This window comes from Gossypium hirsutum, chromosome A07 (genome assembly GCF_007990345.1).
Source record: "Gossypium hirsutum isolate 1008001.06 chromosome A07, Gossypium_hirsutum_v2.1, whole genome shotgun sequence".
Taxonomy (NCBI): Eukaryota; Viridiplantae; Streptophyta; class Magnoliopsida; order Malvales; family Malvaceae; genus Gossypium; species Gossypium hirsutum.
In genome coordinates this window covers 96989401-97005950 of record NC_053430.1, presented here as the reverse complement: position 1 = coordinate 97005950, position 16550 = coordinate 96989401, and the positions used below count along the sequence as shown (strand labels likewise).

At 29.9% G+C, this 16550-nt stretch overlaps 2 protein-coding genes across 2 annotated transcripts; one reads left to right on the top strand and one right to left on the bottom strand.

Annotated features, from left to right (window-relative positions):
- Positions 1–1056: 1056 nt before the first annotated feature.
- Positions 1057–2051, bottom strand: LOC107955586 (aquaporin SIP1-1-like). Its single transcript, NM_001327642.2, has one exon. It carries the CDS (start codon positions 1824–1826, stop codon positions 1101–1103), a length of 726 nt encoding a protein of 241 aa, NP_001314571.1. The 5' UTR covers positions 1827–2051; the 3' UTR covers positions 1057–1100.
- Positions 2052–6293: 4242 nt separating this feature from the next.
- LOC107955585 (uncharacterized) lies at positions 6294–9824 on the top strand. Its single transcript, XM_016891380.2, has 7 exons — positions 6294–6677; positions 6765–6845; positions 6946–7122; positions 8073–8243; positions 8327–8542; positions 8626–8714; positions 8867–9824. Exons 1-7 carry the CDS (start codon positions 6593–6595, stop codon positions 9590–9592), a joined length of 1545 nt encoding a protein of 514 aa, XP_016746869.2. The 5' UTR covers positions 6294–6592; the 3' UTR covers positions 9593–9824.
- The last annotated feature ends 6726 nt before the right edge of the window (positions 9825–16550 follow it).

Below are 16550 nucleotides of genomic sequence, written 5' to 3'. Positions count from 1 at the left end.
CCTACAAAACACTAAACTACACTAAATTAAACATTATATAAAAATTACATTAAAAAAATCACAAAACACTAAACTAAAGACTAACAAATTATATAACCTAATCATAAGTTACTAACAAAATAACTATAAAATTATTATTTTTTAAATACATTACTAAAAAATCACAAAACACATAACTAAACATTAAAAATTTATATAACCTAATTATAAATTACTAACAAAATAGCTATAATTTTAAAAAAAAAAATTACATTACTAAAAAATCACAAAATCCTAAACTACTAAACACTAACAATTTGTAACCTAATCCCATAAATTATTAACAAAATAAATAACTATAACAAAACACAAAACACTAACAATTTATAACCTAATCATAAACTACTAACAAAATAACTATACAATTATTTTTAAAAAAAATTTACATTACTAAAAACTCACAAAACACAACATTTTGTAATAAATTACTAACAAAATATTTAACAAAATAATTTTCCATTACTAAAAACTCACCAAATACTAAACTAAACACAAAAATTTATAACATAATCCTAAATTACAAAAATTTATAATATAATCCTATCTGACAGGCGCGACCTGTTTCGGGTATTTTTTACTCGTATTTTGATCCGTTGACCGTATTTTTATCTGTATATAAATTTAAATATATTTAATAAAAATAAAATAATAATATTTTATTTTAAAAAACAAAAAAAAATATAAAAATAAGGAGTTGTGTCTGTAAGATAGACGCGACTAAAAAAAAATACTATTTACGTAAATAATCCAGCTACAATCTATTTGGGTATTTAATTTTTTTAAAATATATTTAGGTAAAAAACCCGAAAAATGGTTACTAATGACTAGTTTATTATTTTTCTAAAGTTTAAAGACTGAGTTTTAACACTTTTCAAAATTTAGTGACTGTTTTATTATTTTAATTAAAATTGAGTGAATATTAATGTAATTTACCCAAAATATTACAAAGTTCCAAATTTTAGTAAAACTTAAGAAGATAATCCCAAGATGATGAATAACGTAAAGGAAGGCAAAATGGAAATGTTTTTATTAGAAATGGAGAAGAAAATTATACATAAAAATCAAGCTTTTTTCTCCTTGATTGATGATGAAGGAGAAAACAAGAATCTAAAAACCCAAGCAGCCAAAGTTGCCCCAATCAAAGGACCCATCCAATAAACATAATAGTGCTCCCAAGAGTTATGCCAACTATTAACATATGCCCATCCAAAAGCATTTGCAGGATTCATGGAGGGTCCTGTGTAATTAGCCCCTCTCCCAACAAATCCCACTGTTGATATCGCCATCAACAACAGCTTAAGCAAAGGGTTGTTAGGACCCCTTATCAAAATCACCAATAGAGCTAGACATAGCCCAAATGTCAACAACCCTTCAGCTAAAAACCCTGTCTGTATATCTACTTTCAAAGAAGGTCCTTTGATGGTTTCTTTATATTCCCTTGGAAGAACCCCCAAAACTGTCTTCACGCCCACCACTCCACCGACGGCCTGGAAGGGAAAACGCACTGCCATGGAAAGGGCAGACCAGTCTTTCCTGAGGCCAGCGGCGTAGAAAGCGACGGAGGCCGTGGGATTGAAGGTGGCGCCGCCGAGAGCGTTGCCGATGATGGTGAAGATAAACATCATAAGGCTGACCAAGAGGGTGGTGATGAAGAAAGCAGCCAAAGGGAAGGGTCGAAGGCCGAGGAAAGCTGCAATTTCGAAAGTGAGAATCTTAAGAAAGGGCATGCTGAAAACCCACATGGATGTCAAAAGGGCATCCGCCATGGCCGACTTGATAACTCCCATCTTTAAGCAGCTATACTCCTTCTAGGGTTTGAGGGGCTTTCCTTTTTAATGCTAAAAAATGCATAACAAACAAATACCAAGATACCAACTACTAATCTTCGGCTTTATGTGATGTGGTAATAATTTCACGTGCTTCTTACCAGTCTTTTTTTTTTTTTTTTTTTTTTTTGTTTTGAGCAAAGTTACCGGCCAAATTATCAATAAAATAATTAATGGGAATATATTTTAAAATGTTTTATAAACTCCTATTACCATTTTGTCTTCATCGTTTACAGAAGTTATTTTTGGTAATGTCCTGGCAATTCTCACGGTTCGTATTACTTCCCCATCAGTGTTTACTTCTTCCTGTTTTATATCTCCGTGGCTCATTTCGAGATGGGAAATATGCTTCTCTTGTCATGTTGTTGACGTACGGTGGTAGATTTCATGCTTCAATGTGAAGTAATCGATTTTGAAAAAGAAAAAGGGGCATAGCACACTAGGTGTTTGTTAAAATGCCTGTTATGTTTGCTTGACTGGAAGATTATTTGGATAGCTCAATGCCTTTGCACACTAGGAGACCATGAGATAGTGTTTTTTGGACATGTTGCTAATGGTAGATTTCATGCTTGTTGAATGAAAAACAGTATCGAAAAATGGCCTAGCGCACCAGGTGTTTGTCAGAATGCCTATAAAGTTTGCATGGCACTAGCACATCATGAGCGTTTCAAATAAATGTTTGTAACGTTTCTTTCACTAATTTGATTCAGTTGCGTTAATATGCTATGCAATGAAACGTTTGCCTCCTCGATTTAAACTATCAATTGAGTTTAGATAAAAAAAAATGGTAATTATTTTATTAAAGGGAAATATTTGTTTCACCGTCACTAAAATTTTTTAAAAATTCGACAAGTAGAGTTTGGATTGATGACAAATGTATATAAAGTATAGTTAAAAAAAATAGAATAAAAAATATTTATAAAAGAAATGAGACACGTGTCAAATTTATAACTTTACTTGTAGAGTTAAAAAAATGCACTACTAGTGTACAAGATACTCACATTTAATAAAATAAATCGAGCCTTATGAAAGAACAATACCTGTAGGAGAGAGATCGATCCTTTTACTAAGGGTTGAGTTGAGTTGATTCTTTTTTTAGATAATCTTAGTTAATATAAGATTTGCTGAAATTGTATTATATTAAATATTAATTTTGATTTAATTGTACGTTGAGGCAAAATGGAGAAAAGTGACTAAGATGACGGTTTACATGATGGAGTACGGAGAATCTTAAGCTAGAAGTTGAGAGATCTTTAAGTTTAGTTGAGGGGAGGAAGGAGATATAGATGAAAACGGGAGAGAGAGAAAGAGTCCCATTACTCATGGTTACTCATGGTTTAAGGAAGGTATTTTATATGCAAGGGTGGCTTTGTAAGATCTCACGTGTAAACTATACAAGGAAAAGCTCAACACATGTACTTGATGAGATAAGTTAAATAAATTTCATATACTAAATACTCGTATGTTAGTAGAATTTAACTTAATGAAGTGTTGTGTTGTCCTTGACGAGGTCTAAGGGCTCAAGACTGCTATGGTACTTATAACAAACCATCATGTTCTATTTATATATTAAAAGCATAGAAAGCATTATTACACAAATTTTACCCAATAAAGAAGTACATAAAATTAATTTATAGTGGGAGGTTTTTGTTGGCATAAGCCCAAGCACACCACTTCCTTGGGAGGTTTTTGTTGGGTTTGGATAAAGAGCTCAACAGCTGACACCCCAAACGTTCTTGCTAGTCGCTTCAATTCAGGGGTTTGTTGGGCCTTAATATATTTACCAAAAGCTTATAAAATAGTTTGCTAATATTAAAAAAATTATAATGTGATATACGAGTTCTTAATTTTATGCAATTGTATATATTATAATTTGATTTTTACAAAACACTAATACCGTTCATTATTTTATATTTATATATATTTCATATATAAATAATTATATTTATGCTGCATGAAAATAAATTGATGTATTTTATTTTTTTTAAAATATTTATAGTTAAATCAAAAGTAAAGTTTCATTTGTACAATTGTACCGAATAAAAGTTCATATTTTGCATTACATATTAAATTGAAGTTAATGTGTAAATTTAAAATTTATCTTTTAATTTTTAACATAAAATTAGAAATACCAATACCATAATTAGTGTAAATATATTTATTTAATTGATTTAAAATGTAATATAAATATTAAGTTCATAAAATTAATGAGATTTAAACTAAAATTGTTACCAGATTTATCATTAAAAAAACAGAGTCAAATGTAAAAACTGTGGAAATGAAATAGAAAATAAAATCAAATTAAAAAATTTAGGGGACCAACCGCTAATTATTATATCTCTAAGTATTAATTATAATGATTAAAATAATTTTTTTTAAAAATTTATAGGGTCAAAATATAATTTAACATAATTTAAGGAAAATCGGAGCACTTGCTAGTCTCCTCTAGATTCGATTTTAGAAGTAATGAGATTCGTATAAGGAAGAGAGAGAAACAATTTTTTTTACAATTTTTTAAAATAATTTTAAAAAATTAAAATAATTTAAAAAAACTTTTTAAAATTTTATCTCACTTTATGCATGGTGCGTCATATAGTTATGAATATCGTTGATGGTTAGTCAATTACCAACCACGTTAACTTTTTCCATCCAATTTTGGTAAATTTAGGTCCTTTTTGGCCCGACTCAGAAATTGAGTTTAAAATTTTGCCAAAGTTCTATCCGGATAAAAATGTTAAAATTCTAGCTCGGCCCAACCTCATCGTATTAAACTTTTTTATATTATAAAATATAGTACATTAAATACACTAAAAATATTAAAATAAATATTTCCCAACCAATAAATTTTTTCAAAATATATATATACTTAAATAATAATAATATAAATGCAACTTAACAAGCAAATACATCTAAAATAGTAACAAAATTAACAATAAAACAATAGTTATATAATATGCAAACAATAATAAAAAAATAACAGCAATATAATAATGAAATGATATCAAAACAATGAAATACTATCAAAACAATGAAATACAGTGACAAAATAATAAAAAGATAATAGTAATTTTTTTTTTACAAACTTGGGTTAGGCTTGGCTTGGATAAAAAAAAACTTACCCGAGACCCAGCCCGTTTAAGAAATAGGCCTTATTTTTGGCTAAACCCAATTTTTAAACCTATATTTTTATTCATACCCTCTCATTTTATGAATGGATCCCTGATCCGGGCAATGTATAAGTTTAGGTGCAATTCAAAAAAAAATGAAAAAGAAAAGATAAAATGTAAGGGTGAAATTGGGGTTATAGGCTTATAGAAAAGCATGGATGGATTCAATCAAAACCCATGAAAAAGTAAGCCAAATAAACGTCTTTGCAAAGAAAAGAACTGCAAGATAAAATACTGAAAATGATTCCATAATGGCAGATGCTTGGTTTACATCAAACCCCTAAACACATGCAGCTATGGATACTTCACTTTGGACGCAACTACAATTTTTCATTATTTTTCTTTTTCTCATTTGGGAATGTTGTTACTACCACTATTTATTATTATTATTAATATAGATAAATTTTGAGATTTAGAGTTTTCTTGGATAGAAGATACTTTTACTTACGATTAGTGTAAAAATAATAATAACGGTAAAATTAGATAGTGTGAGACAAAAAAAAAAATCTAAACGCACCGCACTAAAAGTAAATGCTTATCCAAAGAGGCCATTAGTCTTTGTACTTTTAAAAATTAAAAATCCAATCCTTTTACGTTTTCAATTTAAAAATCCTAGTCCTATCACTATCTATATTAGTAGTTTTTGTTACAATTTGTCAACTTAACATATTTATTTTCCGACACGTCATATGAGGGTATCTGCATTAATGGTTAGATTAAAATTTTAAATAAAAAAACAAAATGACTTGTTTTTTTAAATTTTTTTTAGTATAAGAAATAAATTTCAACTTTGTCAAAATATAAGGAATTAGAATCTTAATACCTGATTAAAATAACTCATAAGTTTAATAATAAGGTGAATTAAACTTGAAAAATGGAATTAATGGCACTGAGCTTGAACAATTTAATATTTTATCTTATAAATAAAACTCGAATTTTTCAAATTTCGAGTTATATTTGAGTTTGATTCAATTGTACCTTTGGCCGATGTCAAACACAAAGAAATAAAAAGGTTAAAATTTATTATAACCCTCTATATTATTTACAAATTAAAAATTTAGTCCTTATATTTTTATTTTCAGAAGTTACATCTTCTAATTATTTAGATTTCAAAATTTAAAATTAATTATCAAAATTATTAATATATTTTATTAAATTTGTTGATGCTAAAAAAATAATGTTGTAATTATTAAATTTAACATAAAATTTAAATTTTCATGGAAAAGGTGTGTATTAAATGAGAGGAAAAAGAAATTAAAGAGAAAGCAGAGCAGAGAATATGATTCTTTTATTTCATTATATATGGTCTAAGGTTCTCTCTCTCTTTGCTTTTACTTCTTTTTCTTGAACAGAGTTCCCTTCTTTTTGTTATTTAAAACACTTCCCATAATCACTACTCTCATCTTTGTCTCTTTCAAAAAAAGGTTTCTACTGACTATTATGTAAACAAAACAATATTTCTGTGGGGTCCTTCTCCTTAATGTTATATATATATATAGTAAAGCCATTGTTTTGTTAAAACAAAGCTTATATCTTTGATGCTTGAACTAAAGTTAAGCAATGGTGAAGAAATGGGTTGTTTTAACTCTCATTTTTTTGGTTCTTTTTAATGGGTTTTCTTCAGTTTCTGCTACCCCACCTGCAAGTAAGTCTTTAAGGTTTCACCATCTGTAATTTGTTTTAAATTTTGCTCTGCATTTTGATCTTTTTGTTTTGTTTTTTTCTTTTGCAGAAATTGTAACTTCAGTTGTTTCAAATGTGGTGTCTGTTCTTGTTAAATGGCTATTGTCACTAAAATCAGAGCCTAAAACAGGTAATTTCACTTTAATTTTGCTATCAATTTTCAAGTTTCCTTTGCTTTTTGGGTTTTTTAAGCTAATGGGGTTAATGGGATTTGTTTTTTTTTCTTTTAGCTGTTTCAACCCGTTCAATGATGAAATTTGAAAGTGGATACACTGTGGAAACAGTTTTTGATGGAAGTAAGCTTGGGATTGAACCATTCTCTGTTGAAGTTTCCCCTAATGGAGAACTCTTGGTATTGGATGCTGAAAATAGTAACATTTACAAGATTTCAATGCCATTGTCTAGGTGTAAGTCAATTCTTGAAGAAACTTTTTGATTTGGGGTTTTAGATATGTGTCCAATGTCAAACTTAAAATCCAAATTCCTTTTGATTGAAATTGGAAATTTGGCTCTTTTGATTGATTTTGTTCAATGAGGCACTTTCTTGTAAATTGTTACCTTATTGCTTAATCAAGGTTGTGAATGTGTTTGATCCATTTTTGTATAGGAGAAGACTCGACTTTTAAAAGGATAGTTGGTAAAAGTACCATGATGGCCCTTGGAGTTAGATTGTGTTTTGCACCCTTTATTTAAAAAATGGAGTAAACTGCTCCTTTCTATTAAGAATTCCATCCATTTCTACTTTTAAAAACTGGCATGGCTACAAGGACCAGATTTTACAGTAGAAATGGATAAATTTTTTAATAGAAGGATCAATTTGCTCTTTGATCTAACATATAGGGACTAAATTGCCCATTTTTTGAGTAGAGGGGGCAAAATGCAATCTAACTTTTAGTACAAGGGCCTCCATGATACTTTTACCAGGGATAGTTAGATCTTATGTTCTTGAAGAATCTGTATCCAATTGAGTCGAAGTGACATAGGTTATATCTTTTTGAAGGTTTAATCTTTTTGCTTTTTTTATTCAAAGCTGACATTGTCTATTGAACACTAAAAACTTCCAATTTACACAAGTTTCCAGTCTTTTATCTTTCTAATACATGATCTAAGCCTCATGTGCATGTACTTTCACTTTTTGAACAATATTTGACTAATGTTTGGACACCTTTGAGCTTCTTTATGAAGCTTAAATACTGTGTTAATTCGAACCATGAGTCGTTCAAGTTTACTTTGGAGTTCTAATGTATGGATTTGATTTTCTTTGATTTCTTCTTGTTCGTTATCTTGGCGTTCGGTTAATATTCATACAACATATCGGTTTTCTTATTGGTTGCTGATATTTTATGCAAAACTACAGATAGCAGACCTAAGTTGGTTGCTGGATCATCCGAAGGGTACTCGGGGCACGTAGATGGGAAACCACGAGAAGCTAGAATGAATCACCCGAAAGGGCTCACGGTGGATGACAGTGGAAATATATACATCGCAGACACGATGAATATGGCTATCAGAAAGATCAGCGAATCAGGTTATTTTCAGGCATTGTTCAAAGTTTTGTAGGTTTGAGTTCCGTGAAATATAAATGCTATTATAACATAACTTCTTATGCAGGGGTTACAACTATTGCTGGAGGAGGAAAATGGAGCAGAGGAGCAGGCCATGTTGATGGTCCGAGTGAGGATGCAAAATTTTCGAATGATTTTGATGTGGTTTACATTGGAAGTAGTTGCTCTCTCTTGGTTGTAGATAGAGGAAACCAGGCCATCCGCGAGATTCAACTAAATGATGATGATTGTTCGTATCAGTACGATGGCAGTTTTCATTTAGGTACGTCGCCTTCGAACTATTCTTGATTTTGTTTCCTTTCAAGATTGTGAAAATCTTTTTAAGATATATGTTGATCGTTGTAGGTATAGCAGTGCTTGTTGCTGCTGCCTTCTTCGGTTACATGCTCGCCTTGCTACAGCGTAGGGTACAAGCAATGTTCTCTTCCCATGATGTAAGTGGCCCGATGTTTTATGCTTTATGCCAATGGATTGAAGGTTGGAGATTTTCAAATTCTCTCCTTTCTTGGGTTACCGTTCTTTTTATTCTTTTCAGTGTTGATATGAATTCTGTGTGATATGACCGAGCAAGTCCCGATCTTTGTAGGATTCTAGAACTCCAATAAAGAGAGGAGCTACGGTGGCACCTATGGCACCGTATCAGAGGCCTCCTAAATCAGTCAGGCCTCCATTAATTCCTGCTGAAGATGAACCAGAAAAAGTGGAAGAGGGCTTTTTTGGTTCAATTGGTAGGCTTGTCCTTAATACGGGTTCGTCCATGGCTGAAATATTCGGGGGATTATTTTCTGGATTCAGAAGGAAGCCTCAGTATTATCAGTTTCAACATCAGTACCAGCAGCCAACTGTGCATTCAAGAGGATGGCCTATGCAAGAGAGCTTTGTCATTCCCGATGAAGATGAGCCACCATCCTTAGATACTCGAACACCAACACCGAAGAGAAGTTACCCATTTCCGACCAAAGACCTTGAAAGAAAACACCATGTCAAACAAAGCAGGCCTCACTATAATGGATGGGATGCTGATTATCCGCAACAGCAGCAAATGCAGATGCATCAACATCATCGACAGCCACCACCACAGCAGCAGCAGCCGCAGCAACAACAGCGTCTGCAGAAGCATTATTCAACAAATTCACAAACATATTATGAGAAGAACTGCGAGACAAACGAGATTGTTTTCGGGGCAGTTCAAGAACAGGATGGAAGGCGTGAAGCCATGGTGATAAAGGCCGTAGACTACGGGGATCCGACTTATAGTCATCATAACCTTCGACCTCGTTTGAATTATATGGGATACTCCCATGGCTATTGACCATCTGGCTTATAACTTCATTCATAATCAAATGACAGCAGAACGAAAGAAGTTTCAAAGTTCATATCTATGCTATGAACATGGGGAGATGTAGGACTATGGATGATGAAGTTTTTTTTTTTTTTTTACTTAGGATATGTTAGTTTCCATGTTTGTTTACATAGAAGGATGTAAAATATGTTTTTCTGTTTGATCCATAAATCAAGAGAACCCTTTAGATTTTCTTTTTTCATTTGAAATTGTTTGATTTTTTGTTAGAATAGTGTTTGGATATTTGAGTTGATCTATTTGGTTGGTTAAATTCTGCTAGTAGTCCCTGCATTTTACGAAAGCTGTGGATTTAATTTTTGTGTTTTGATTTGGTCATTTTTAGTCGTTATATTTTTAAAATTTTAAAAATCCAGTTCTCACCAAATGATAACCGTTAAATTCATTAAGTTAAGTTTTATTATTTCTAAAATTTGATGTGCTAAACATATTATTATATGTAATGTCACGTCGACTTATTATTTTTGCATATTACTCACTAAAAATTTAGTTAATGGATGAACGATTATCATTTACGTCCAAATTGAAAATTTAAATTTTGTGACTTAGACTGACCTAGTTGAAAAATATGGACAAAATTTACAACTATACATATAGTAAATGACTAATAATTGAATTTAAACAAGCATATTTAATAGCTACTATTTGGTTCGAAAAATAAAGAGATTAAAATTAATTAAATTAAAGTATGGAAACTAAATTTATAACTTTTACAAAGTATAGGGACTAACAAAATTTAATCTTTTTAGCTTCACCTTCAGTGTTGGAAGTAGGTCACCTATCTTATCCATTTGTTTCAAGGGTAAAATATTTTATTCTTTTTATAATAATTTGCTAGCATGATCGGATATCATATATTACATGCAAATGGTATCTGTCAGATACAGCATCTTTTATTAATTTCATCATTATTTTTTAAAATTAAACTAAATTTTTAATTTTTTTAGAAAAGAGTTAATTATTTTTTAATAGAAATAGAAATTAAAATATTAAAATTTTTAACGATATTAGCATGGTAACCCGTATGATAGTTCATGTGTATTTTTATATTGACATAACACTATTTATTTTATATGTCATGTCAACAAAAAAATTTAAAAATATAAAAAAATATATTTAAAATTCAAAAAATATAAAAAGTTAATAAAAATTCAAAAATAGTTAACATTGAAGATATCGCTAACAACCCACTTTACATTAGTCATTATTATTATTTTGTATCTTGCTAATTTAGTTGTTGTTTAATGGGGGAATTTATTGTAATTGATCTCTAGCATGTTAATTAAGTCTCGAGACTCTTATATATTTGAGAGACTTATATATGTATTGTACTAATATTGAGAACACTTATTTGTTCATAGCGAAACGTATTTTGAGTGCATTTGAGAGAATAAACAAGTTTTGTTTACAGTTTAAGTTTTCAGTGAAATACTTAAAGCTGAGTGATCTAAATATTTAAGTACATAAGTGATGCTATTATACCGAGATGCTATAGAACTTGAATCACTCTTAAGTCAAACTCCTAGAACTTGGGTCATAGTCCATTTGATAGCCCTTTTAACACTCTTGGTCGAATATACAAATCAACCTGATTTCCTCTCTTGTTCTCTTTGATTTCTTTTCTTTTCATTTTAGGCTTAATCTTTCAGGAGTTATTAAATGTCAAAACTTTCAAAATGGTTATATAAGGATAAAATTTTTATAAAAGTATTCAATATGTGATTTTCACGCACTTCAACTTAGTTTATAGTAAAAATTAGAATATATACATATATTCTCAACTTAAAAAATAAAAAGTTTACTATGAAATATGAACTCTTTTATTTCTTCTAATAAATGTTTTACAATGAGTTAAATGAACCATTTGAAATGGCCAACTTAAAGGAATTTATTTTCAATCATCATATCTTTGTTACAACACCTTTATTATTATCTTAAACCTCAACAACAATAACCATATTGGTTGACTACATTTCAATGCCCTTCTCCTTTACCACTTGGCCCTGATGAATCTTTCATTTTGAGAAGATCAAGAACTTGAAAAACTTTTTCAAGATCAAATCCGCCACCCTCTCGTTGGCTAGGGTTGGCCTTCACGACAGCATTATCGGCATGACTCAGAGCAAACCGACGAGCTTCCGGTGTGGTAATCAACAACATGAAGCTTAAGAACATGATGAGTAGTAGAAAGAAGTGGAGGGCTTTGTGTTTCATCTCCATCAAAAGTGGGATATTTCAAAGGCTTAAAGTTTTGTTTTGAGATTTAAGTAGTTAGCTACTTTGCATGGCTGTGATTTATATAGGAATATAGAAACGGGTAAAGCTTGTTTGTCTTAGGTTTGACCAAACTGTTTAATAAATCAACATTAAATAATAATAAAAAAGCATACTTAAATAGTATTTTAGGTTGAAGTACACCAATTTTCTGTTTGTATGATTATATTTTGACAAGGAATTGTGAGGGAAAAAATGTTGGTGAGTCCAAAGAAACATGCAAGCAAATTCATGTAAGAGTAAAAGAGAAAATTTGGAGGGTCAATTCTTTAGAAAGATGGTTAGTGGAGGAACATTTGGTATTGGGCAACTTCCTTTTCATCTTCCATGTAGAATTTTTAAAAATTTTTCTTGACTTCAAAAGTTATGAAATCAGTCTATGTTTTATAGAATAGTCTTAAATCCCTTTCACATTTTTCTCCAAATTTTAGTAATGGATCATAATTGTAAAATTTAATTTTACTATGAAATGTAATATTATATATACTTATAAGTTTAAAAAAAAGTTAGATATAACTGTAAATAAAATACTAAATTATGTATTAATTAATATATAAATGAAACTAATACGTAGCATGAGTGACACTAAAAGTACCCTTGTACTGTGTGCTAGTTTGTATTTTTGTTCATTTTATTTAAATATAAATAAAATAATTCCTATACGTTCGATAAAAAAAATAAATTAGTTTATCTGTTAGAAAATTTTAACAGGTGTATTCTCAGCATTGAGTGTCCAGTTTGGATGGTGTTCTCGGTGATCTCACAATTATATATAACCTTATTTATTACGGGTTTTTCTTATTGTCTTATTTTCATCTTAAATTGTGAAGAAAAGTGTTAACTGAAAGAGAGAGAGCAGCCATTCGTAGTTACTTTCAGGAAAAAAATCGAGATTCCTTATAAAGAATATTTGGATATGGTTATGTTTGATAAACTAAAAAATTAAGTGCTGAAAACCGTAAGTGTTGAAAAAATAAGTACAGAAAAATTAAGGGTTGAATTTAAATTATAAAATAGTTTGATATTTTATTTAAAATTAAATATTAAATGCAATTAGATTCTTTAATAAATGATAATATAATCTTAAATGAAATAAAATAAAATAAAATAAAAAACTATTGATTTTATTCTCTATTAAGTGATAAGCAGATCCTTTATCTACTCGTCATTTTCACCTTTTTTTAGAAGATCAAACATATTTAAAAAATTAAGTTGCTGAAAATATTAATTTTAGTTAATTGAATTATTTCAACATTTTATCAAACAAAGCTTTAATCTCTCTTTTTTTTCAAAATCGTTAGAGAGAGAACTAAATAAAAATATTGCTATTGACAATGGTTTAATGGTGTTGACTTTATTTAATTCACCCACTCTAGGTTAAACAATTGGTATGATCGCGGGTGCTTTCGGCAATAAACAAAAATTGTGCCACTTTTGATATCGGACTAGATCCCATATTTCCTCACATAAGGAAGAGGTTGGGTTAAAGCCGCATTCAAAGATGAATGTTTGTCCTTGAAGCATCAAAAATAAATTTTTGGCCTCTTTTGATTTAAATTTGTTTGAAACAAACTTCGATAATGGAGGAGACTTTAGAAAATGAGGTATCGGGATCTCAATTCTATAAATCAAACCCATAAATATTTCTATTAAATATTTATAGAAGGTTATTAGGGTGGTACTAAAATCTGGTTAAGAAGTTTTAAGGTTTAAATACTTAAGCAAATAAAAAGGATTAAATCAAAAAAGGTACAAAAGCTAAAATCTAATAGTTAAAGGGGTTAAATTGTTAAAATACTAAAGTTGTAAGCTTTTATGTAGCTATTATTCCATAATTTGATGTTAGGTCCGGTTGGTGTCTTAATTTGTTTTATTTTATATGTTAAAATAAATAAATAAAAAAGTAAAGTATATATTAAGAAACAAAAAGGTAAAATCTTTTTTATTTTGTTTATGTTCATCTTCTTGGTGCCGAAAAACCACCATTTTTGAGGGTGTGAGGTTCGTCCAAGCTCTCCCTTGTGCATGGTTATATTTTTTAGGTTAGTTTTTAGTAATTTTTATGTTTTTGAGCTTGTATTAGCTTAATCTAGCTAATTCGGGGGTTAAATTGTAAAACGGTTAAACATTATTGTTAGGGATTGATCCGATTAAACAATGAACAAGTAAAAATAGCGGAAAAATTAAAAAATTGAACACACAAATTTAAGTGAAAAAACTCATCCAAAGAGGATAAAATACCACGGGCAAAGATAATTATACTACAATGGTAAAAGAACAAAGAATACAAAAGAAGGAGATAAAAACTAAACCCCAAACAACCCGAAAACAAAGAACCCTCAAAACGTAAACACAAAATTCTCTAAAAGTGTTATGAGTTCTAATCTTTAATGAGTGTATTTTCTAAGGTTGTAAAAGAGCCTATCTATAGGCTAAATTCATAGGTCAAATAATAAAAAAAATAATCTAGACTAATTAGAGTTTGATTGAAACAAATAAATAGAATTTAACTAGAATGTTATTTCTCAAATTTGACTGAAATAGGAGTCATACTCAATAGTTATAAATTGTGTCATGGATGAATTTAATATGTTTTTGAAGTTTTATGATAGATTGTTAAGCTTGGTTGTTAAATGTACATATTTTGTTAAGTAATTTTGATGATTTAAAGGTTTAGGGACTTATTTATGAAAATTGTAAAATTCAAGGAAAATATTGTAAATTGTTGATAAATGTGAGCTGTTATAAGATTGGGTAAAAATCGGCTAGCATGATTTATGGTTAAAAATGGGGAAATTGTAAGTTTCGAGTTTAAGGACTAAATGGCATAAAAGGTAAAATTTGAGGGTGATTTTATAAATTTTCATTATTAAGGGTTATAAGTTAAATTGATTATTTTAAATGCTGGAATGGGGTTAATTAAATAATAATATTTATTTAGATCAAGAAACAACTCGAACGAATACAAATCGCGGAAGAGTCAAAGTAGCGGAATAGTGGTCTGATCGTGTTAGAAGTTGTTATGAGTTCAGGGAAGTTTGTATAGAGATTAAATTTGTCATTTGAAGTTTTGGATGAGTTTCTATGTATAATTATGTGAATTATAATCTTGATTTGATAATTGATATTATGGATATTGTTGAAAGGTTAGTTGACTTAAAGTTGTAATTTATAAATGTAAAATTCATGATGGTATACAGAAATGTTATAATACGATTGAAATAAGGGATTTGAGATGTAAAAGTCTCGTTTGAACCTTGTGAATACTTAGGATACGAATGACATGTCATTAGGGTTATACGATTTTGGGTGCTAGTCTTGAATGTCCTACCGATGGCTGAGGTCCTGCATTTGTTGCGAATACTCCACAGCTCGTGTGAGCAGCATCGTGTAGCTAACATTCCAACCCACAACTCATGTGAGCAATCCCATTTCACAGCTTGTGTGAGCACTAATGGAAATGAAATGTTACAGTTACATGAAAAGGCACACTATGTGTGAGCATTCTTTAGTATCCAATGCTATTCTATATGATTCAACGGGTAAGTAAAGGTTAATCGAAAGACATGTATAAAAACTTAATGTACTAATGTTTATATGAAATGGAAAGATAGATATGCACATATGCAATGAAAAGGATGAGAATTTATCATGTGATGGATGAAATAAGTATGAAATTTATTTCTTAATATATGTTATGTTTACTTATTATCTACTAACTATGTAGAATCAAATGTGTAGAATGTGAAATGGATATATATATGTGTGTGTGATGGGTGATATATAAAACCTAAATGCTTATTAGGTATATGTCATGATTTACTATGCTATATTATGTATGATATATGAAATTTGGGGTGCGAAAAGTAATGAAAATGAAAGTATATAGTATATGATGAAAGTGATTGATGATTTGAAAAGCTTGAAATGTTATATGCCTTATTTGGTTAAATTTATATGTGCATTGCTTCACCTACTAATCTTATGAGGTGTTATGTATAGGAAAAGGCAATTTGGACTATGCCTAACATACTTGCGTATATATATGTGTTTTGAAATAAGTTGGTATATGCTTGTGTTAATAGGTGAGTTTGGTCTCTTACGTGTGTGTCTTGTGAAGGAATGTGATTAAGTGGTATAATTTGAGAATGATTTAACTAACTGGTGAGTGTGTGATGTGTGTTTGACATGTATAAGGTTTGAATGCATATGCTAGTTTACTACTTGGTAAGTTGAGATATTTCGGTTGATGCCAAACTTGTGTATACGTTTATTTTGGCCTTGTAAAATGCTTAAGTTAATGTGTATTTGGTCATTTGAAGGTCAAGAAAATAAATGTCATATTTATAGCATTGAAGCATGTCAATTGTGTGTTTGTATGGTATATGTTCAAGGTATGAAACTGGCTTGAAATGTGTTGAATCAATGTTTGAATTGTGGTGCCTTTGAATGATATATTAGTTAAAACAATTAGGATGATTGAATGACATGTTTTATAGGTATTTAAGGTGTTTTTGGTTACATGTATGTGTGGGAAAAAGGGTGTCTTGTAATGTAAGTATAGGCCTTGAGTTGTCTTGTTTTAAGGGTTAATTTTGGAGCACACGACCTGGGACATGGGCTATCACATGGCCAT